Source organism: Polistes dominula, unplaced genomic scaffold (genome assembly GCF_049000335.1).
Source record: "Polistes dominula isolate Pdom_NZ unplaced genomic scaffold, Pdom_raw_medaka contig_23, whole genome shotgun sequence".
NCBI classification, from domain to species: Eukaryota; Metazoa; Arthropoda; class Insecta; order Hymenoptera; family Vespidae; genus Polistes; species Polistes dominula.
The window spans coordinates 2893912-2920384 of NW_028300963.1; the positions used below are offsets into that span (position 1 = coordinate 2893912).

Consider the following 26473-nt stretch of genomic DNA (forward strand, 5'->3'; position numbering starts at 1 on the left):
ATTTAATAATAGGATATAGGTAGAGGGGTTCGAGAATAAACTGAGTGCCCGATTTAAAACATAAGATTCTTTTTAAAATAACAACGAGATAATAAAAAAGAATGAACAAAAGAAGAAAACAAGAAAATATAATAAGAATAATAATTATTATTATTATTATTAAAAATATGAAATATGTTACGGTGAAAATTTCTTTACTTTAATGATCTCAAAAATATTTTGTATCTGTAATTTTAATTCTTTTTCTTTTTATTATTATTATTATTGTAATTTAATTTTTTTTTTGGTTCTGAATATCACGATTTAAAATATTATTATTTATAATAAACTAACAAACAAAAAATTTCAATACTAACATTTAATCCTATAATAATATAATAAAATATAAAATAATAAAAAAAATAAAATAAAATAATTTCAATGCATAACTCATAAAATTCAATGCACAATAATCCAAAAATAATAAAATATTAAAAATAAAAAAAAAACCTAATAAAATAATTATCTAAAAAAATTATCTTACTTTTCTCTTTATCTTTATCTTTTTCTTTTTCAATCTTTATAATGTTTTTCTTGAAGATAAAAACAAACATTACATGCATTGAAAAACTATAACTACATATACGAATCACTATACGATACACCACACATTCATACATCCACACACACACACACATATATATATATATATATTATATATATATAAACACGATATCTATACAATACTAACATGGGATGTGTTGCAAAGTGGATTTCATTGTTGGTGACCACTATAGAGACCTTTCTTTCCATTATTAAACGATCTGCCAGCAAGCTCTTTCTCCAATTGGACTACACACACACACACATACACACACACGAGTACTATGAGAAGAAGGAAGAAGAGAGGAATAAGTTTTACCAGAGAAATACACACACTAGAAAAGGGAAGGGATGGTTTGGTTGAAGGGAAGATAGAAAAACAGAAAAGAAGAATGAAAGAGAATGAGAACAAAAAAGTTAAATAAATAAATGAAGCCTGTTCTCTCTCTCTCTCTCTCTCTCTCTCTCTCTTTCTTTCTCTTTCTCCCTCACTCTTTCTCTCTCTCTCTCTCTCTTTCTTTCTTTTTCTCTTTCTCTTTCAGAATCGAAAACTTTGCACGTCGGATGTCAACTATGATCAAAGTAATTGACACGAAAAACCGATATATTTGTTGTTAACTTTCTTACGTGATACTTCTCACATTCCCTTCCGTACCACCACCATCACCACCATCACCACCAACCCCCTCTTTCAATTTTGGTAACCTCTTCTACCTTTCTATTCGTTGTTTCTTCTTTTTATTTAGACTTTTGAATAATATATTTATATGCAACAAATATTCGTTCATATATATGATGATATTTAATTGGCCAATAAACGATGTCCAATTTTAGTTGTGATAGAAATTATTTTTAATATTTAAATAAAAAAGAAAAAGGGAAGCACTGTTATTCTTTGAAAAAAATAACAAAAAGTTAATGTATAATTTAAATACAAATTTTCTATATAATATAACAACTAAATTACTAAATAAATAAATTTAAATAAGTAAATTAATACTAAATTACTAAATTAATAAATAAATGACTAAAAATAACTATCGTTATTGGCCAATAACGATACATACTCATCCCTCCTATTATATTTTATACATTATCGATAATTTCATCCAAAAAAAAAAAAGCAGATAAAAATGAAAAGGGAATGAGGTGGGTATAAGGGTAGAGAGTTACGATAGATACATGTGTGATATAGAACAAGTAATAAATAAATAAAAACAAAATAAAAAATTAACAAATAAAAACCCCACGCGTTGTTAGAAACTCGTAAAATAAATGCCAGAAAAGTTCTTGACGATACCTCACCCCCATCCCCAACGTTCGGTTGGTTATACTCGATAAACAAGCGATGAAATTCCAGAACACGACCACGAAACCGATTGGCCAGCTAGGAAACCCTAGGGTTGGTGTTCGTTTGTCTGCTTGCTTGCTACATCAGCGTTGAGTGAATTAAATATGTGTGTTGACCCCTGTAGTAATAGTTCTCTCTTTCTCTTTCCAACCTCTTTTTTTTTAACCCTCTCACCCCTTTTCTATCTATCTATCTCTCGCTTTCTTTCTTTCTTTCTTTCTTTCTCTATTTTATCCTTTTTTTTTTATTTACTTTTTTTTCCTCTACTACAAACCCACCCCCTCAGTATTCCGTACGTCTATATATCCATCCATCTATCTATCTCTCTTGCACTCTCTCACCTTCCGGCTACGTTTTCCACCCTCGCTCAGAAATATGTCGAGAGGAATTTTAATTAATATCTCGCAGCCCTGCAGGGACGACGACGACGACGACGACGACGACGACGACGACGACGACGACGACGATGACGACGACGCAGCATACAACTCGCGATACTCGAAGGGCGCATAAAATGGCGTTTGCACGAGAGAGAAAGAAAGGGGGGAAAAAGAGAAAGAAAAAAAAAGAGAGATGATCATCTTTAGAACTGATAATGTTTCTCTCTCTCTCTCTCTTTCACACACACACACTCATATATTTATTTTTATTTATTGTTGAACTTTTTTTCCCCACCCCCTACTATTCTTTTTCTGTTTTTGTTCTGAATGTTCGTCCTATTTTTTTTTTTTTTTATTCTGTTAACTATACCCGCCCCCTACCCTTCTCGGTAAGCCACACCTGCCTGCATTCGTAGAAACTAATAAAATAAAACTCACCTTTATTCCAAGAGTAGGTGTCAGAATACCGTAATCGGCTATCGGCGGCAGCATAACGGGAGAAATATTTGTCATCATCATACTCTCCAAATTGTTCAAACTTGCAATAATTTTGTTTATTGCACAATACTCTAGGTTATTTTGCACTTGACCTACCTGTAACAAATGAAAAATATAATTAATACAAATAATAGAAAATAAACGATAAACTGTTACTAATATTAACTTAATCGAATCTATTAAAAATTTATTTTCATTATTATTAAATATTGTATCGAATCTGTAAAAAATATATTTCAAATTAAAAATAAAAAAAATAAAAAAAAATGAGATGCACAAATCATATAGGGAGGATAAAAAATAAAAGAAACAAATCCTTTTAAATTCATGAAAAAAAGAAAGGTACAAAATACGCGGCAGGATTAGAAGAGAAGAAAACACACACACACACACACACATACAGAGAAGATTTTCTCGTATATAATTTTCTTCCAAGGGGGAATTTTCCCCCGTCGTGACCCATGTCCCATCTTAAACTTATACGAAAATACGCGCGTTTCGAGAAAGTAACGAGTTAGTTTCTAGCTGCTGGGGTGCCAGTCAAACGAGGAAGAGAAACACCAGCAACGGCAACAGCAACAGCAGCAGCAACAACAACAACGCCAGTAGCAAAGGACCCGTACCTACTTCTACTACTACATAGTCATTCCTCTCTTTCTTTCCCTTTTAAACCAACCCACTCACCCTTCCCACCCACTCACCCACTTTCCTTCTGCGTACATTCTCCTATCGCACGGCACGGTTTCGCAAACTCACTTCTAAACTCGTTTCGAACCTTCAACGGAGCCAGAAACCGGACTCGACGTTTTGTGAGAAGAAAAGGGGAAGGAGTACGAAAAGGGTTGGTTAGTAGAGTATACTGTTAGGAATAGGGGTGGGGGAAGGAAAGGATAATTTTGTCGTCGATTACATATTTACTTAAATCTCTATCTTTATCTATCTATCTGTATCTATCTGTCCTTGTAATTTCTGATATGTGTTTGTTTATTAATTACTTTATCTCATCGAATAGTATTATATATAGTAAAACGTGTGTAATCAATTAGGACAAAGTGGTTGGTCCTTTCTGAGTAGAAACCACATATGACAAGAAGATACATACAGGAATTATCTATCTATCTATCTATCTATATGTATGTTTGTCTATCTGTGTACGTATGTGTGTCTATCTACCTTACTACGTACGGTGAGACTGATAATTTTAAGTGGGTCAACATTTTCATTATAATTTAATCTATTACTAGATACGTTTGTAAATTAATTTCCTTTTTCTTTTTTTTTTCTTTCATGGATTGTAAAATTAAAATCTAGGTAACGAGATTGATTTATTTAAATACATTTTATAGAAATTTGATCATAGTGTTTTATTAAACGATGAAGAAAATTAGATTGAATTGAATTGCAAGTGAAATAAATTAGGAAAATAAATTTATTGATTTTGACAATAATTTAAAGAATTGTTCAATATAATATTCTAAATGAATAAAAATTTATTTATAAAGTATATTTATATATGCATTTTCATTTATTAATAGGTGTATTGATAAATTGTATGACATCGAGAACACTTGTAACTTCAATGTTCACTTTATTTAACGAACGATTATTCAATATACTGTTACACGAGTATCTACTTCCGATGAGATATTAACATCGAATATTTCATTACTTGAAATATTTGCTTAAAATAACTAACCGTTGATCAATGTTAACCAATATATATTCATCTAATAAATTTTCAAAATGCTGTCAGTTATTAAACAAATTAAAAGAATATTCAGAAAAATTCATTTTAAAAATAGATAACTTAATAATAGCAATTAACCAAATATTAATTAAAAAATGTTCAATTAAAAAAATAAATTAATTAAAATATATAACATAAACAATATTTAGAAGAATAAAGAAAAGAAATGTTTATACAACTAAAAAAAAATAATAATAATAATAATAAATTAAATAAAATAAGAAAACTAAATCGTAAAATAATATTTTTGTTATATTCTACAAAATAAAATTCTTCAAAAATCTTTGAAAAAATGATACCGTGTGTGATATAATAATTTATTAAATATAAAATAACACCCTGTAAAACACCCTATGTGTACACATTCATATGGTATATATGTAATAACAAAGTATTATTATTATTTAGAAATTATATTAAATGAATACAAGAAAGAGAAGAAAAGAGAGAACAATTTCAACAGGATGATGTTCTAAACCAAAAGTTCGTATAGTTAGGCAAACCTAAAGCATTCTGAAAGACAAAAGGTAGACAGAGAGGAATGGTGGACCGTGAAAGTTGCAAAAGCTAAAATATATATGTATATACAAACACGCACTTTGAAATGACACTTATTGTTGCAAGCTAAATGTACTTTAACATACATTGGGTAGAGAAATTATAGTAACAAAAGAACAAACATACTAACGGGTGGTTATTATTATTTTGTGCAACCCTGACGCAACCCCATTGATGATATTTCTTGTTCTACTAAACAACCAATTCAAAAAGATTTTAATAATAATATTCCATTTTTTTCGAACGAGAATTCATGCGTAACACACACCTGCACACATTTACATATACAACGAAAATTCACACATATGTTTATTACAACACATTGAAGAAGAAGATAACGTTTAAGAAATTATTCACAGTCTTGGAATCTGTTATCAAAAGAGCAAATTGTTTCTAACGCGAACAAACACCCACATACACATAGAGATTGATATTTTCTAAAATAACATATGTACATATAGGAAGGAGGATTTCACACTTGGCGTATTATATATCATGCCGGAAGAAGACGAACGGTATAAGAAATTCGTTTAGTAAACAAATCATTTCTTGAGAGAAGAAGAACGTGGTATTTCTCAAACGTTTTACACCACCACCAACATCAACCACCCCCTTCCTACCTTCTCAAATTATCCGTCTTAGCTCTTTTTAACTTGTGGCCTTGAAATCTTTGACTTTTACTAGCAATCAATATTCGTTTCGTAATTACGAGAATAATACACACACACACCCACACAGACACACACGTGCGTAAGCAGAGTTAATTTCGAATTTATAATCCGTTAAAACGTTTACACTCTACAAATAGAAGAAAAGAATAAAGAATGGGGGAGGGAAAGAGGAGGAAAATAGAAAGAGACAACATATAACATTTGAGATCGACAAGAAACAAGGTGGAAACAGGGTGGAAACAAGCGTGGAAACATCGCGTTTCGCGGAAATAGAGATTTCTCTTTGGGTCTTACTGTCGGATTTGTCGGTTAAGCTACCTTACTCGGCTCGTGACGTTACAACAAGCTCACCACCCTCGGCAGATCGTACTACCACCACCACCCACCCCTTACGAGGAGCCAGCCAGCCCTTCGAAGGCAACTAACCCCTCTTTTCCTTGCACAGATCGTTCTACTACTACTACCACCCACACATCTCTTACTTTCGGATCAACGAGCTAGGCACGTGACACTAATCTAAGTTTCAAACTTGCCCTTCATCCTTCTCTTCCCTTCCCCTATACATATATACATACATATATATATTTATAAGTGTATAAATGTACACATACACTCATACAAGGTATATGTGTTGTGTTTCGTTATATATGGGGAATCGTATTATATATATATATATATATATATATATATATAAGAATGTGTGTAGATTTGTGTGTATGTGTGTGTGTGTAATTCCTCTCCCTCTTTCTATTTCTGTAGTTCCTTCTAAGGGCGACCTTCAAATACCTATGTACTTACTACGAAATAGCGAGAGGAGCTTTCGACAGCGTTCGATTAATCCACCCTTAAGCGATAACACCAACGGGAAGCTCGATTATCCTAGCGCGGATTAGGCGAACCTTACTCGATTAGCTGCCGATCGACATTACTAAGAGTTCTGATTTCTCTCACGTTTTATACCTAAATATACCGTGTATAAAAGGGTTCGATATTTGAAGGACTTGTATTCAGCTAGACTAGTAAAAAATGTTTTAATTAACTTGGGTCCCCCTAAAATCAATCATTTGGATGTTTATTATATCGTAAACGAGTTTTTTTCTAACCAAAAATATCTCAACAAAAGAACTTTAGGAAACAAAATTAATTATCAAATTGTATATATAATAATAAAATATGAGATAAAAAATAAAAAGAAAATCTAAAACGTGTAATAGGATGAATTTTTACTGAATGGTTTAGAAACAATCTCCCTTACAACATACAACTACTAACTACTATCACCATCACTACCACCCCTTTCATTTTGCAATAATAATCTTTTATTTTCCTTTTCTATCTATAGATTTATCTATACATCTTTATCTAACCTCTCACTTTCCCCCTCACCCTTAACCGGTGTCAGATATTTTATTCAGCGGCACTCTGCTTCGCTTTTACTCTCTCGCGGGCGTTTGATATTGCAGTCTCATTGCATAAAACCCAAAGGTTTGCATAAAACACAGAGAAGAAGAAGAAGAAGAAGCAACCCCCTTCCCCCTTCATCCTCATCCCCTTCCCTTCAGGTTCCCTTCAAGCTTGCTAGAATGAAGTGTAGGAAGAGAAAGAAGAAGAGGAAGATGAAGAAGTGAAGGAGGAACACAGGATGAAACACGAAGAAAAGTAAGGGGTTGAAAGGGGGAGTGAGAGAGTGGGAGGGTGAGAAGTAGAATCGACGGCTCGGAAAGACTAGCAAAAAAAAAAAAGTAAGAAAAAATATCTTCTCGTCGCTGGATGGGCAGCAAGGCACAATCTTTTGGTGAGAACAAAAATGAGATTCAAAAAGCGAATGTGCATCGTCGAGGATGAAGATGAGAATGAAAAAAAAAAAAAAATTAAAAAAATTAAGGGCTTGGAAAAAAAAGGGATAAGGTATACTCTGGTAGGTTGTACTTGGTTGGTACCTAGCTCTGACTGGGTTGGGCTGGTTAGCTAGAGTGAAGAGATGATCCTATTGAATATACATATTTAAGTGTAAGCTTTTGCAACAAAAATATATATGTGTATATATGTATACACAGATATATGTATACATATATATATATATATATAAAACAGGTGGTATATTTAAAGAGTATACACGTATGGTCGGGGATGAATTATCTGATAAATATTAAAACTTCAATTAAGGCAAATTTATACAAGAAATGTATATATATAAACGTATATGATATAGGTGTGTTATCATATATACTTTTGGTCAGGTAATTATAATAGTGGACATTGTAATGTAAAAGAGTGAACAAAAAATTTTTTAAAAACATTGTATAATATTTGACGATAATTTATTATATATTAATATTTATTTTGTCGTAATAACAAATTATTGAATTGTCCTAAAAGATGCTTCCTATTTAAAAATAGATAAAATAATTAAAATAAAATAGAATTTTTATTAAATAAAAAAAATAAAGATATTTATGTTATAAAATGTAATATATATATATATATATAAATAATAATTATTGAACCTCTTTATAAATTGGCACGAATTATTTGATTAATTTCAATTTATGTGCATAATCAAACATATTGGTTTCTGCAGATATAAAATTTTATGAATTAAAAAAAAAAAAAATGAAAAGAGAAGAAGAAGGAGGTGTAATGGGAAGAGAAGGAAAATGTCGTAAACGTTATTTATCTCTCTTACTCTTAATCGCACTAAAATTTCTCACGTCTCTATTTTATCGAAGAACACACACGGACGATTAAGAACGTGATCGAACGTGGCCCGATTTTGGTCGACGTGTAACAACCCCGTTGACTACGATTGCAACTACGATGCACCCCTAACTACCACATCTCGTAGGGGAGAGATCGACAAGCTGCGAATGGTCGTCAGTGATATCGTAAATAGTAGTAGTAGTAGTAGTAGTAGTAGTAGTAGTAGCAGTAATAGTAGTAGTAGTAGTAATAGTAGTGATGGTGGTAGTGGTACAAGTGGGTGTTGATAGTGGTAGTGTTAGTGGTACTATTGCTGCTGGTTCCTCGTCATCCAGGATGAGAACGGATAATCGTGACGAATCCTCTGTCACCGACGGCACCCCTTCTGACAGTTCTGACTTTCCAATTAGCAAATGACGTCGATTCGAACGTTGAAATACAAACGCTTTCTATCTCTCTCTATATCTATATATATTTTATGTATATATGTATATATCTTTGTTTTACTAGAGAAGTCACATATGTAATGCAAGTATCTATCTATTATGGGAATATAAGACCATAAAATAAAAAAATATATATATACTTTGCCCTGATGTCAAATATCTAAAAACTAAAATTAGATTGCTTGAAAAAAATAAATTGCAATGACAGTTCTCGGTTGACTGCATGTTAATAAAAATTTTTTTAAAAATATATAATATGACAAAAAGTTTTTTTGGCAACGTTTATAGCTAATAATTAAATGGATACCCTAATTAATGAATACCCTATATTATTATTTAATATATTATTAACCTATAATATTTAATAATATTATTATACCCTATGACTTTTGTTCCTTTTAATCATATTTTTATTTTAAAAAGATCAGCCCGTCACTTCTAAGAATAATCTTCTATTTATTGCACACACATATGTATATATACGTATAAGTAAAGTGCAGTTGAAACGATAATTATACGCGTTACTTGACGTTAATACGGTCGGATAAAGGTACCCAGAGTTAGACCAGGTCGCGTTCTGTCCTGCTAGCAAATTCTCTCTCTCTCTCTCTCACTCACTTACTCACTCACCCTTTTTCCTCTCTTTACCCAAATACACCTTTGTGTCAAACTACTCCTCTTCCTCCTCCTCCTCCTCCTCTTCCTCATCTTCCTTCTACGAAGGTCCCTTTTCTCTTCTACTATTCGCTTCATAACCACCAACCCGTGACTATTCCACCACCACCATCACCAACACCACCACTATATCACCTAAGTCCGTACGTTCTGCGTTTGATTAATTTTCTATCCACCCTTCGGACTAATTTGTCGACAATTAACTTCCTACTAAAAGAGAGTAAGTGTAAGAGAGAAAGAGAGAGTTAGAGTGAGAGAGAAAAACGAGCTTGCTAATCGAGCTAGACGTGCCAATGAAAACAGTAAAGGTCCTTCCTCCCTTCCTTCCTTCCTTCCCTGTTGCTTTTGCTTAGTTTTAAGAGAAAGGAAAGGGAGGAGAGAGAGTTCCTTTCAAACGTTTCGATGTTATTTATTATTCAAACTATATCTACTGTTTTAAACCCAAGGATACGTCCTACCACTATTACTACTGCTGCTACTACTACTACTACTATTACCTGAGAATGTAACACCCCCATCATTGTAACATTCATACGTATCTTTTTGCAAAATTTAATACAATTTTGTATATTCATTTCTTTTCTTTTCTAATTTTTTTTTTTATTTTTTTCTGTCCCCCATCCCCCTAATACTACTACTATCATCTGAGAATGTAACACCCCTACCATTGTAACATTAATACGTATCTTTTTGCAAACCCTAATACAATTTTGTACATTCATTTCTTTTTATTTTTAATTTAATTTCTTTTTTATTTTTCTGTCCTTCATTCCGCTGATACTTCGAAGTTGTTCAAAAAACTGAATTCTACCATGAGATGAAATTTCACAAAAAAAAAAAATAAATATTACTTAACACAATGAATAAAATTAAACAATTTACTTATTTAATTCATTAAATAATTCATAGGGTAAATGAATTCTAAAACATGGGGTTTTATCATTACAAAAAAAAAAGCAAGGGAGGTTTAGGATTAGGTAAGAGGGTGAATGGGTGGAGGACTATTTCTTTGTGAGAAAAAAAAAAAGAAAGGGGAATTAAATAGAAAATATTGAGAATAACTGGCCCATAGAAATAAATTACAACAAATTAAAAAAAAAAAAAAAAAAAAAATGAGGGAGTATAAAAAAGTTCGTTTGATCGATCGATACAAATATAAATAAGTCGAAACGATAAATAAATCAATCAATAAATAAATAAAGGACGACTTTTAAGAAAGAACGATACTCAGGTGAAATTTAATATCTTCTCGTCAAGAGGAGGAAGAGGGGGTGGTAGTAAGGAAGAAGGGACATTTTTATCAAGCAGACGAGCTTAATTGCTCCTGTAAAGTCTCCTGTAAAACTCAGCATCTTCCAGAAAAAAAAAAAAAAACTAAGAAGAACAAAAAAGGATACACTGGTGTATATATATATTATATACTTATACATATATTATATACTATACTACATATGAATCTATCTATATTACATAGTATATTACATATACTATATTATGTAGTATATTATATATATATAAAACACAAAATTATAATATATTACCATATCTATAATATTAATTATTATTAAATAATACAAAAAAATAAAAATTATATATAGCATATATGGAATTGGTAAATAAAAGTTTCCTTTGCATGATAACAAAAATTGTATAATAAAATATATTAAAAAAATAAAATAAAATAAAATACTTAAAGATCATTTATGGTACACTTACTAATTACTTAATAATAATTTTGTATTAATTAAATCCAAAATAATTCTTTTCATTAATTGTAATGTTCTACAACACACACACAAAAACTCACACCCTACCTCCTACCCCTTTAGTACGTTATTCTTTCCTTATCTTTTATCTCACCCTACCTTACCTTCTCACTCATCCCTCAGTAAATTTTCATCTAATAAAATTTTTTTTTAACTATATTTATAAGATACTTGTAATATTATATACAAAGTAAGCCCACAACGTAACAACAACAACAACAACAGCAGCAACACCTTTTCTCGTTCGATAGTTGAAGCCTACTACCCTAACTAGGCCTTTCCACCCCCTTAAACCCCCACTATATTCTCTCTATATTCACTCTACTCCCTTCTTTCAAGAGGATACAGCCTCAAAACATAATTAAAATTTTCTAATTAAGAATTTCGATAAGGAAGCGAATTGATCCTGTAAGAGTAAGAGTAAGAGAGAGAGAGAGAATGAGAGAGAAAGAGAGAACTAACTAAAACCATTTACTTTATAATATACATCTATCTATCTCACTCTTTCACTTTGCCTATCTTTCAACCATTCTCAGCATCCCACTCAACCCTTATTATCATCCTTTCAAGTCCCCATCCCCCTTCTCCTCCACCTCCTTCTCTTTAATATCGAGACTAACGTATATATATATGTATATATGTGCATTTACTTTGTTCATGTTCATCGTGTTAACTAAATCATGCCTCTGGGCCTTTACCTTACTCTTATAAAGGATTCATCTTTTTCTAAGCATGCATTTGTACACACATGTACATAAATACACATACGTGTTATATTCTCTCCTTTTTCTTTTTTTTTTTTTTTTTTTTCATTATAAATATAATATGATACAAAGAAGATTATACTTCTTTATTTTGTATTTTATTTTTCGTAAAGAACAAAATGTAAAATATTCAAGGATCCCATTTGGTATTTAATAATTTGGAATATGATGATTAGAAATATTATTAGAATGATAAACATAAATTATTATTTATTATACAATTAATGGATACTAAAAAAGAGTATTTCATTGATTTATTTTTTTATTTTATATGGAAGTATTATTTTTCTTTTTCTAATATCCAGGATAAGTGGCATAATCAAATTTTCGATTTAATAAATTGTACACGTCATATATATATATATATATATATATATATATATATTCTTCTTTTTTAATTATCGTGTCTTACTATAGTTTCAAATAATTTATGTATTTAATTAAAAAAAAAAAAAAACTAAAAAAACAGAATACTAGGATCAGAAAAAATATAACATTTTTTTAATTATAACATAATTAACATATACAATATATAATTTAAATAACAAAAAACAATAATATAAAATAAAAAATTATAACATAATTATCAAGGAGTTTAAGAAAATATTTCAAATAAATAATTATTTTGAAATAATTGTTTTTAATCGTTAAATGTAATATGATATTAGACGATTAGTATGTTTAGGGTATTAAGAAGATGACGTGGGAATAGGAAAAGGGGGATGAATTAAGTTAGGTTTGAAATGTCCTTCATTCGATTAAATATGATTCGATTCGATTGGACTTACGAATTTCATGAAGATTTCAGTTTCTATCTATCTATCTATCTATCTATCTATCTATCTATCTATCTATCTATCTATCTATCTATCTATCTATCTATCTATCTATCTATCTATCTATCTATCTATCTATCTATCTAACTAGCTAGGTAGGTAGGTAGGTATCTATCTATCGTCGTTCAACGATCCCGTTGACTGGAACGAAGACCTAATCGGAATAACCGAGATTCCTGACTAGCAGAACCTCGGCCTCTGGAGTACCCAATAATTCCAGGTAAACCTTGTTCCCTTTTGCTAACTAAGTACTGCAATCCCTGTCTATTCTCATTTCGAAACTTAATCGTTCGATCCTAGTTTCAAAATCGTTTCTACTATTACTGGTGTGTAATTTATTTATATTTCGTTTTAATTTATTTTATTTTTTTTTTAAATAAAACATATCATTATTCGTATTTAATATCAAACGAATTTTTATATTAATTACTATATAGTTAATTATTATATTATTATTATATAGTATTAAATTAATTTTATATATTTAATTTATTAATTTTATATTTTATTTATTATCGTATTTAATATCAACGAATTTATATATTACTATATAGTTAATTATTATATTATTATTTTATAGTAATTATAATAGTTACAATATAAATTAATTATAAATTATACCATAATAATATACATACCTCAAATAATAGTTAATTAAACGAAAGAAATGTGTATTGATGTTTAAAAGCACTGTGTATAGATTCGAAGTACCGTCCTCTTCGAAATTCACCTTCAGACTGGTACGTTGTCCACAATGAAAATTCTTATACTGAATATTGTTTATATGACATTTCGAAAGTCTCGCATGTGTGTAACAATAATAATTCAGCTTATTAATACAATTTAAGATTTTAACATTATCATTTTAACATTTTCATGTAATTATTTTATTACTCCTACGCACAATGATAACTTTAAGAATAAAATATTCCTCGAATATAATTTGAATATTATTATTTCGTTAATATTACACACATACAAATGAATTTTATACATATATAATATTATATAAATTTAATAATAATGAATATTTTTAAAACGTTGAAAAGTTCAAACACATTCTGAAGATTTAATTGAAAAGTTAAAAAAAAAAAAAACATATAAAATTAAATACATATATTTAATAAACATACAATATTGATATTTTACACATACAAGTACTTCAACGTTACATACTTTATCGAAGTATGTATATATATGTAGCACTATCGTATGACTGTAGACTCAGAGACAGAGAACATGAACAGAGAGCTATATTTGTTATTATTTCCTGGAAAATTACTCAATACTGGTGTATACAATGTTTGTTTACATCACAGAATGTTACCAGTGAGAGAAACTCAATAAATTTATCGAGCTTTTGATACCCAGCTCTCTCTCTCTCTCTCTCTCTCTCTCTCTCTCTCTCGCTGTCTTTTATAGAAATAGCAAATTGATCAAAAAACTTCGAATAAAAATGTAATATATGGAATTTTATCGAAAATAAATACAAACGACATAAATGAAATATGCAATATATTGCATTACACGTGTATGATATACACGTGTATTATCTACCTAAAAAAAAAAAAAAATAATAATAAAAAAATAAAAAAATAAAAATAAAGAAATGTTTAAAAACGTAAAATAAGTAATATAGAAAAATATGTGAAACAAATAAATAAATATTCATTAAAAAAAAAGAAAGATTATCTGCAAATTCAAAGAATGTGTTTTTATGTATTCACATAATTACAAATTTTTGTAGTTACTATGTTACTATTATCGTAGATTATTATTATTATAATTATTATTAGTATTTAATTAATTATAATTATTTTTATTTATTTTTATTTAATACATTTAATAATGTTAATTTAATATATATATAATTAATTATAATTATTGTAATAATTATTATAATAAAAATAGTAATATATTGTAATCATAGCAAACACCACAAAATAATTTAAAATATAAAAAAACGTACGACAAAATAAAATTATTAGAAAAATACGAGAAAAAAATTAATTACCATGATCTAATAGTTATAACCATAAGATTTGAAACTAATAAAAAATGTCAAGGCCAAACATTTAACGACAAACATAACGAAGAAAAAAACGTGATCTTAAAAATGCATTTAATGACGAAAAAAAAACATAGAAACAAACAACCATGAGTATCACGTCACATCTCTGATTTAAAAGAATGAAAAGAAATGTAGGGAAGGGTGAAAGGAGAGGGAATGGGAATGTGGTGGTGAATGAGTGGGAGGAAGGTGGTATAGGTGTGACAGTGGTGGTGGGTGACTTGCCGTGAGCGAATGAACGAATGAACGAATGAACGATTTGCCATACGAATAGCTCACGCTCGTTGAATTCTTGTTTTTAAACCTCTCCCTCCTCTCCCTCCTCTCCCTCCACTCCCTCCACTCCCTCAACCACCCCAAAAAACGGAAAATTCATGCCCGACGCTAATTGAAAGTCAATTGAATGCCATGAATGCTCGGTGAACAGAACTCACCCGTCTTTCTTTCTTTATTTCTTTCTCTGTCTGTCTGTCTGTCTGTCTGTCTGTCTGTCTGTCTGTCTGTCTGTCTGTCTGTCTGTCTGTCTCTCTCTCTCTCTCTCTATTTTTTTTTTATTTTTTTTTATTTTTTATTTGTAAAAATACTCTTAAATGCTTCTTTTACTATTATAACAAAGCGTGATTCAAACTATACTTTTGATAGTTTATATATATATATATTTTTTTTTCAATCGAGATGCAGGTTAATAAATAAAATATTTATATATACGTGTGTATGATATGTTTGAAAATTGTAAAAAAAATTGTATATACAGGGAAAACCAAATTTTAATTTAAAACAAAAAAAACCCTTTATAAAAAAAAAAGAAATAAATAAATAAACAGGAGAAATTATTATTAAAAGAATAAATTAATTTTATATTAATAAAATAATTAATTATTATTAATAAAAAATATATATAAATTAAATATTTCTTTTTCCAAAATATTTCTGAAATAATTTCCACCCTACCCCCCAAAAAAAAAAATAAAATAATCAAATATAAATTTTTAAATGGATCTTACATGTATACACGAATAATTGTACATGTGAATATGTGAATATGTGAATATGTAAATGAATATGTTTGCATGAGTTAACGTTAAATGTATAAGTGTGTATATATATATATATATGAAACTAGTAATCTCTCTAAGAAATAAGATCAATCGAATTTCAAATGTATCGACAAAGAGAGAGAGAGAGAGAGAGAAAGAGAGAGAGAAAGAGAGAGAAAGAGATATGACATCTATGTGAAATATTTTGACGACCAGTCTTGATTTCCAACAGAAATGGTGATACAGTTTGATCTTGGGAAGCTTAGAAACTTCGTTTAGGAAACCGTCTTCTCCTCCTCCTTCTCCTCCTCCTCCTTCTCCTTCTCCTCCACCTCCTTGGAGGACCTAGCATAGCTAGTTCGTCGTGTCCTCGATAACTAATTAGTTATTACTAATTGCCTCGAGTAGTTTGGTAGTTTCGATTTACCCTGACGCCCGTGTTACTCGTCACTAGAACGTTTCGAATATGAGGAAGAGAAGTGGAGGAAGAGAAGAGGAGAAGGATGAAGAGGAGGAGAAGAAGATGGAGGTGAAGGTGAGGGAGATGCATAAGATTTGCTCTTAACCTATCTTGCTTTACCTTAGTTGGAAATCAATTCACGTGTCTTCGATCTATCGATATGTCAATTTTGAAACTTCTCCCTGTAATCCGTTTGTTTAAATTTTGGTTTTTTTTTCTATTTTTTTTTTTTTTTTTTTTTTACGTAAATTCGTCATACATCTTCCAATTAATTTTTTCTTAATAAATTATCATGAAATTTGGATTCTAATGTAAATTAAAAAATAAAAGAAATAAAAAGGTAAAGCATATGATATAAAACTATATATATATATATATATGATATAAAATAACATATGATATAAAATAACATATGATATAAAAATATGTGATATTTTCATCAATGAAATAATTGTTTAGTTATATTATTATTATAAGAGTAAATATATATTATTTAGAAATAATATAATATAATATTTTATTAATACAAAAATACAAAATATCATATTGTCTAATTTTTTATTTGTATTTTTTTGTATAATTATTAGATAATAAATTTGTATAGATATAAATATTGTATATGTCCTAAATATAATGAAATTCATATACTTTTAAATTGCAATATATATAATACAAATTTTTTAAAAATATTATTTGTATAATTAAATAATATATATATAATTTTATTTTATATTATAACATTAATAAAAAAAAAAAAAAAAAACAAAGAAAAATACACAATTTAAATATGAAATTCCTACAGATCTCTAACAAACCATTTACAAAAATAAAATATATAAAAATTTAATATATGCATATAAATTAAACTAAAAAAAAAAAAAATATAAAGAAATATATATATTAGACTATATTAATTATTATTATTCAATCTAACTTATATGCAGATATATAAAATAAAAAAAAAATTGACCAATGAGTCGACGCAACTTTCATATTTAAAAGAAAAAAAAAAAGAAAACAAGAAACAAAACGACAAATGAAATAAAATTAAAAATAAAAGTAACGTTCGATCACGGTCACGTCAGAAAAAGTTGTATTTCGTGTTTCATTTCGAATGATTCGTCCCTCCTCTCTTCCTTCTTCTCTCACCCCTTTGCCACCACCTACCCCTTTAACTTCCACCTTTCCTCTTGCTAACGACGTTCCAACGTCGAGTTTCGTAGCGAACGAGAGGAAGTTTTTGACGTTTCTGGATAATGCGAATCCACGGAGATAACAAGTCATTTTCTACGGTGTTTCTATTTTCCCATTCCCATTCCCATCCCCCACTTTTCCTTCTCTGTCTCTGTCTCTGTCTTTCTTTCTTTCTCTTTTTTTTATTATTATTTCTTTTTGTTTGCTTTCTATTTCATTGAAACGAAACGAAACGAAACGAAACGAAATGAAACGAAACGCCAACATCTTTGCTAGGAGATATCACAAACTAACATTTTGTTCAATGCAGAAGAGAAGAAGAAGAAGACTTTTTGCTTTAACTATAACCAAACGAAGAAGGACACAAAGAGAATAACTGATCTCAACTTTTATTTATTAAGATAACGCTAATGATTATAAAAAAAAAAGAACGCGAAATGATAAGCTGCTCGTTAGTTTGAAAAATAATAAATAAATAAATGTAACAAAAAAAAAAGCAAATGTTTCAAACAAAACTATTGTATTTATTTCATGAATTATTTTCAACGTTTTCCATTACTTAAATAATATTGATATTTAAACAATAAAACACGTTGATTGCATTGACAGTTTATTAAACAATTAGTTGTAACGATCTCTTTGAAAAGAGAAATTGGGTCACCAAAATGGAAAAGATTACGTGTATACTCATGTGTGTGTGTGTGTGTGTGTGTGTGTGTGTGTGTGTGTGAGTGTTTCACTGTAATATTGAATTAAGTCGTATAATCAAATGACTGTTTTAATCTTTTTACACAATTAATAATTTTGTTACTAAAGTATATATATACTCAATAATAATATATAATTTAATTATGAACAACACATCATAATAATACGTCAAAAGTAAAATATATTTTCTTCTAATTATATTATTAATATATTTGTCATTTAATTAAATATTAATTTAACAATTTGAAAGAGTACCGTCGAACCACTTCCATCTATTTCTTTATCACATTAATTTACAAAATGATAAAACGTAACACACACACACACATAAAAATACTATAAAAAAAGAAAAAATAAGAAAAATACAAGACGTGCTCAAATTTCAAATTTCAACCCTTGCATTCTCCCTCTCCTTCCACAAAATGAATCAAAAATAAATATAACATTTTCTTCTTTAATTTAGCAATTTGAAACAATACCAAATCATTTCTATCTATTTTTCTATAAGAATAATAACAAATAATAGAAAAAAATCCATAAAGAAAAAGAACAAAAATTATTAAAATTAATTAAATTAAAAATTACGATAATAAAAAAAAAACATAATTGTAATTTTTAATTTAAATAATTAACATTACATTAATTAAACAATTGAAAAGAACACCAAACCACTTCTATTCCTCTATCAAAATGATAACACATAACCATCCTCCAAAAAAAAACCATAAAAAGAAAAAGTTAAGAAAAATACAAAACGAGTGATCAAATCTAAAATTCACCCCTTGCCCCCTCCATTCCTTTCCTTACCTTTCCTTCCACAAAATAGGTCAAAAGTAAATATAACATTAACTTGTAATTACATTAACATTTAATTTAATTAAATTTCAATTTGGCAGCACCCCTAGGAACGAGTATTATATCTTCCTCTTACCCTTCTTCACTCTCTATCTCTCTTTCAGTGAGCAACGGATTAATGGCACGATGTCTCCTAGTCGAAAAGGAGTATGAGGAAGGGATAGAGAGGGTAGGGGGTTGGGGTTGGGGGAGGATCGATGAACGTTGCCGAGGCAATCAACCGACAGCTCGTTATTATCGCTAATTCTCTTTGAACACAAACGGCTGAGCGGACAATTCCTGAGTGCCATCGGCGAATACTAGTAAGTGGAAGGGGTTGGTTGTGACGGTGGAAGGGGTTGGAAAAGGAGGAAGAGGAAAAAGTGGAAGTGGAAGTGGAAGAGAGGTGGAAATGTCGCGAATGTGTGCGTATCGGTTCACGTTTTAGAGAGTACGAAAGGATAGTATGAAAAAGAGGAGAATTGGGGGGATGAAGGGGGTGAACATGGGAGGACACAGGGTGTATTCGATGAGAAGACCGATCACCGAATACTGGAAACTCTATTAATCGGCTAATTAGCTATTACAGAAACACTGTCAATAACATTGTTTCAATTCTCTTTGATTTATGCATATCACACACACGCATACACTCATACGCATAGGCAAAAGGCATATATTCCTTTTCTTTCTCTTTCTGTTTTTCATGGACTCTCGCTCTTTTTAAATTCTTTTATTTTACTTTTTTTTTCTTTTGCACATAAATATTCAATAAATGAATTTCATTCGATAATATTGTAATTAATTTCGAAGAGGTTTAGTAAATGGGGATGATATTTTTCATATTACGTATTATCATTTGATTTTTTCCTTTATCAACTTTTGATTTATGTTTTTCTTCGTTAAGTTCTTCGTCGATTGACGATCTTTTGTTAAAAAAAAAATATTTAAAAAAAAAAAAAAGACAACAAATAAACAAAGAAGAAGAAAAAAACAAAATCGTGTTGTGACACATCGTCGTCAATGTGATCAACACGTGTTTTTGCGCTTTAATTAATTTCATGACGTATAGCAGGGCGTTAAAATTTTTCCGAAGGGCAACCTCGAAATAAATAAATGGCAAATAAACAAAAACAAAAAATACTGGAGGAAGGGGGTGGAAAACAAACTCGGTGACCGAACAAGAGAATGAGAATGTGAAAGAAAACTCGTGCAACACAACAGCTCAATTAAAACTGAACAATCAATCAAAGTTAATTTGAACCCTGGGATTCTATTGTTCCGATAGAATATCGGACTCTGAAAGTTATACACACACATTTATATAAATATATAAATATAATTGTGTATGTTGGGGATTTAACTTGGAAATATCATACCTGTTTTATAAATATAAGTAATATTTCATTAATATTTCAAATGTTAGTCCAAATCTTGTTCCTTTTTTTTTATTTATACAAGATTTTTAAATAACACGATATCAAAAAAAAAAAAATAAAATGCAATTTTTAAATTTAATAAACACATACGTAATAACATAATCTAATAATAATATATATATATATAGGTAGTTTTGTATTGGTTATATCAAAATTGTGCAAGTAGAAATAATATTAATTTAAAGGAATTGTATTTTTATAAAATAAAATATTAATATGTTAAAGATGTGTGTGTGTGTTTTTTTAAATATAATTAATGAGAATATCAAATAAATTATATACATTAATTAATTTAATATAATATACATAAATTTTGCTTTTATTAATAATAGTGATCTGCAAGAAAAAAGGAAAGATAAAAGAAATTATTATTTCAGTATTATTTATTATTATAATATATAAAATATTATAATATAAATAATTCAAATATTATATAATTATATAATATTTTTTAATTGGAATAAAATATCATTTTCATACACATTGTGTTTATACCTGTGCTCGTAGCAGTTTATTTGAAATTTAGAGGATTAGTAAAAATAATAAAGAGAAAGAGAGAGAGAGAGAGAGAGAAGGGTTGTGGAATGGCAAAGGGAAGAAGACACAGTAATGTCGAAGCTTAAGCTTGTCTTGCAGTTCGATATTGAATTAATTCCATTCGTAACAAAGAGGTTTAGCTCCCGAGATCGACTCGATTTAGTCATTGTAATCTATTACAATATCATTATTATTATTCTCCATTAATAGAATCACCAGTACATTAATCTATTCTAATTCCTATCAATAGTTGAATCTTATTTATCAGCAAATCTTATTTAAAACAAATTCTAAATAAAAAATTAAAAAAAACCACAAAAATGAAGAAAGTATCTTTCACACAAAATTCACAAATCTAAATTAATATTATTCAAGATAAATAATTATGAAAATAAATGTAAATATTTCATTTCTATGTTATATTCAATTTTTTTTTTTTTTTTTTTTTTATAATTTTACTGACATTCTTCTTATTGATTGGTATAACCAAAAAAAAAATGCAACACGAATTTTTATCTTTGACACCAACAAATTTCTAAACTGAGAGAAAACTTTTTACCAACTTTGCGTATATACCATAAAGTAATATATTTTATGTATGATATAAAAATAAACTTTAAAAAAAAAAAAAAAAAAAAAAAAAAAAAAACGCAGGAAGCCACCAATATTTTCTAAATTCGTAAAGAAGAAATGAAATTGTTTTTCTCTGACATTTTTCCTTTTTTCTTTTCTTTTTTTTTTTTTGGCGAAAAAATTTTATATTTTGAGATGTAACACGTTGAAGAATCGGCTAAGTCATCAGTAAAAATTCAAAATAAAATTAAAATAAAATAAAATAATATAAAATAAAATAATATAAAACGAAGTTATATTCTTCTCATAAACTTTTGACGTTACCCTTACTTTTGATTGAAAAAAAAAAATAAAAGTCCAAATAAAACAATAAAAACTAAAATAATCATAAAAATTTTTAATAAAAGATTAAACGATAGAATAAAAATAAAATATATAATGATCGATATACTATAAAAGTATATATATATATTGTATTGTTCAAAGTATATATATATATAGTGTTAGCTCAAGAAAAAGATCGATATGCGAAACGAGCTGTAACCTTCGAAAAAAGACAAAAAAAGAAAGAGAAAGAGAAAGAAAAAGAGAGAGAGAGAGAGAGAGAGAGAGAGAGAAAGTATGATTTAAGCTTAACGACGCGTGAAAAATCCTTGAAAATCCTCGTTACTCTCTCCTGTTAGACTTTAACAGCCAAAACGAAACTTTAGTCGAAAACTTAGTTGACATCTGGGAGGTAATAGTTCCATACCAGTAATGTAACACACCAACGTAAAACCTCAACACGAATCCTTTTACCCAAATATAGAAAATCTTTCCTTATTCATATACATATACACATACATTTATAAAGGTGTGCATGTTTGCAGGTATATACGTTTATAAGTGTATATATTTGCAGGTGTGTATGATTTTAGGTGTACGTATATATGTTTGTAAGGTGGGTGTATATTTTGTAAGTTTAGGTGCAGATGTGTACATTTTTTGTAGATGTAGGTGTGTGTGTGTGTGTGTGTGTGTTTGAACCACCGGCCATTAGTTATAAAATTTCGCATAATCCCTGGCCCCTACGAATTACGAGCTTGTACTCGTTCCTTGCTCGATTAAAGGAAGCTGTTGCGTGACGGGAAGGGATTAAGTGGCAAGCAAGGACTTTAAATACTTTGGGAACTCGGCAACTTACGAAAATAATCCTCTGACTGCTGGGAGAACCTTGTTTCTCTCTCTCTCTCAAACCGACAAACTTTAATCGTATAGACTCTCTTTCTCTCTCTTCCTCTCTCTTTCTCTCTCTTTTCTCTTTATCTTTACCGTACATACGTTCATTCGTATGTTTCCTCATTCTTTCTATCTCTACATATATGAGTATATATATGTCTTTTTATTATTTTTTTGTGTGCAAGTATAGGAAAGAAAAGTTTAGTATTATTATTATAGAAAAAAAATCATCAAAATGTTTGAATACTTAAAATGAATACTTTAACACTAGATTTACGGATGTTTTGTTCATTATTTTTTAATGACGTAATAACATTGTTTGAATAAAGGATTGAGTAAAGGAATTGAACTAATATTTACGTATATTTCATTACGTAACTAAAAACCAATAAGTTTTCAAAAAATAGTATTTAAATTTTATAAATATATAAAATAATCAAATGTTCAATGAGTCAAATTGGCTCAATTCGTAAATCTAGTGTTAAGAATTTATTTTATGTGCATATGTGCATATATGTGTTTTTGTATTATTTTTGGTGCAAGTATACGAAAGGAAAATTTACTATAATTATTATAGAAAAAATTCATCGAAATATTTGAACACTACAAACAAACATATATATATAATATTATATTAGTGTTAGTTCGATAACTAACTCTATCATATTACTTTGATATATAAGATGATAGTATTACATATATAAAAACCCTTTAAAAACATATACTTTAAAAAATTGATTTTATTAATCGAACGAACACACTAATTACTAATAATAATTTAAATCAACGATACGATATCTAAAATAAAAAAATAAATAAATAAATAAAAGTATTAAAAATATGATTAGGAATAATTTTTTAATAAATGTTATTCGTTCATGAGATAAAAAAGCAAATTTTTTCAATGCTATCTTTAAATTATCGTATACAAGAAAGAATTTAATTTGATAGCATAAAAATCGATGTAAATCGATAGAAATCAATACCAAAAAAAATAAAAAATAAAAAAAATACATTAGGAGTTCAGATATAAAAGGAACATTTCATTATTTCGTTTACTCGTTCAGTTTTCCGGATTGATCATAATATTACACGATATCCTGTTACACGTATATACGGCAATATCATACGGTCGTTGGTTACAAACGCGTACACACACACGCATACACACGCAACAAGAGAAGCAGAAAGAGAAAGAGAGAATAAACCAAATGAGTGAGTGAGTGAGTGAGTGAGTGAGTGAGATAGAAAGATAGGGGTTGGGTTGAAGGGGGTGTAGGGAAAGAGGAGTAGGGTAAAAGGGAACAGGAGGAGGGGGAGGAGGAGTGGGGAGGAGGAGGGGGAGGAGGAGTGGGGAGGAGGAGGGGGGAGGAGGGTTGAAAGCACGGTGGATTTTAGTACGCAGTTGTCGGAAGTTCAAAACGAGGATAATCTGCAGCACACGCTTCGGGAAGCCTTATCGAACGTGTATTTCAAATTTAGCGGGAATCCGCGTCCGCGTTGATTCTTGTTATACGAGATCCGTGTTTCATCGGAAATGACTGCAAACATAAGCTCGAACGAAAAGCAAGCGGCTTGTTAACAAACCATAGGCAACGTTCAATCTCGCTATGCTCATCCTTCCTTGTTCAATTTGTATATATATATGTATATAGATATGTTATGTATTATCACATGGCTAGGATTTATATGAAACAAAAGGAATAAATGAGTGAAACAAGAAAAAAAGAAAAAGAAAAAATAATAATAAATTTTAATCATTGAATAAAATGATAACGTCAGAATATAACTCGATTTATCGCACGGTTGATTATTTCAAAATTTCCAATATTATTTAACATCTAAAAATGGTATATATTGAATAATATAATTAAAAAAAAAAATAAAAAAAAGGAAATAAAATGATTATTATGAATTTATAATATATTTACGGTGAATAATTTGAATATTTCGGACACCTGATGATTTTCATATCGTTCCGCTATAATATTGTCTATATAATAACACACATGTACATACACGAGCACAGTTGGTGAATCGTGAGTGTATATATGTATTATATTCGTATTATTAAACTGTCAATTAATATCAATCAATATTATCTTGCAATAAAATATTTTAAAATTTTTTCACGTATATATACAATTGAAAAATTATTATATTATAATATAAAAAATTTGTATAATTAAATCAAATATTGTAATATATTTTTTATTTTTTTATTGATGAACATTATAGAAAAAAAAAAATATATATATATATATATATATATATATATATATATATATATATATATTTTATTATATTATATTTGTTTTATGTTGTAATGTAATTTATGTATGTATTTTATATTATGTAATATATTACATATGTAAATATATGTAATATATTTAATTAAGTTATATATATATATATGTATGCACTTACTTTAATAAAAGATTAGTATGTGAAAACTACGTAAAAATATTCTATAATATTTAATTACCATAGAAACCCGACACGTATTACCTCGATCACTGTTCGACTGTTACTAATGAGTTTTTGTAAACAATCGGTCTTCATAGGAATAACGAAATAATACTAATACGGTGTTCTTAGAAAAAGTCATATCATTTGTTTATGTTTAGTGAGAACGTTCTTCGGCCGATGTATTACGTGTTATCAATGTGTGTTCTTGACTAGAGAGTTAGTTTACGATTCGACATCGTTAAAGGAACATTAATATTTTACGTATGTATGTACGTATATTTTAGTATATAATTGTTAAATAATCAATTTTATCTCATAGAATTAAACATATGTATAATACGATTATTAAACAAATGTTTTATATAGAATTTGAATATAAAAATAGTATTTTAATATTATAATTATATATATAGGTATACGTTTAGTATTAAACAAATAAAACGTGAAATTATTAGATAAATCTTGAAATAATTATACTGATCTATTTCTATAAAAAAAAAAGATAAGACAGAATTACTTATTTCAATTAATGTTAGTAATAATTTATATAGGAATTTATAATAGATGAATAATTTAGATATGAAATTAAAATTGTATTTTATATATATATAACTTCGTTATTTAACTAAAATTATTAGTATTAGTGTATAATAAAATTTTTTTATATTTTTTTATACACAACTTAGAATTTCTATAATTTAATTAAATTATACAATTGAACATTAACGTACCATATTGAAACTTATCGTTATTGTATGCATATATATATATATTATGTAACTTGATCGTATTTTGTATTCACTTTGCAATGTGATCAAATGAAAATTAAAAGGGATATCTTGTTATTATCGATTTACGACTCTTCCGATCACGTTACATTACTCATCCCTACAATATTACATAGATTAAACCCCGTACACGATTTTTAATATCCTACTGATCGAAGTGCGGATTCAATT

General features: G+C 28.6%; 1 protein-coding gene across 8 annotated transcripts in view; it reads right to left on the minus strand.

Annotated features, from left to right (window-relative positions):
- heph (polypyrimidine tract-binding protein 1 heph) overlaps positions 1 to 26473 on the minus strand; it is a 407327-nt gene that overhangs the window by 249773 nt on the left and 131081 nt on the right. For 4 of the 8 annotated variants that reach the window (XM_089172861.1, XM_089172855.1, XM_089172854.1 and 1 more), the window contains exon 2: positions 2752 to 2907. The exons of the other annotated variants lie outside the window; for them this stretch is intronic. In XM_089172861.1, coding sequence (XP_089028987.1) covers positions 2752 to 2832 — 81 coding nt within the window. In that variant the 5' untranslated portion in view covers positions 2833 to 2907. The remainder of the gene's footprint in view (positions 1 to 2751; positions 2908 to 26473) is intronic. 8 annotated transcript variants of the gene reach the window in all.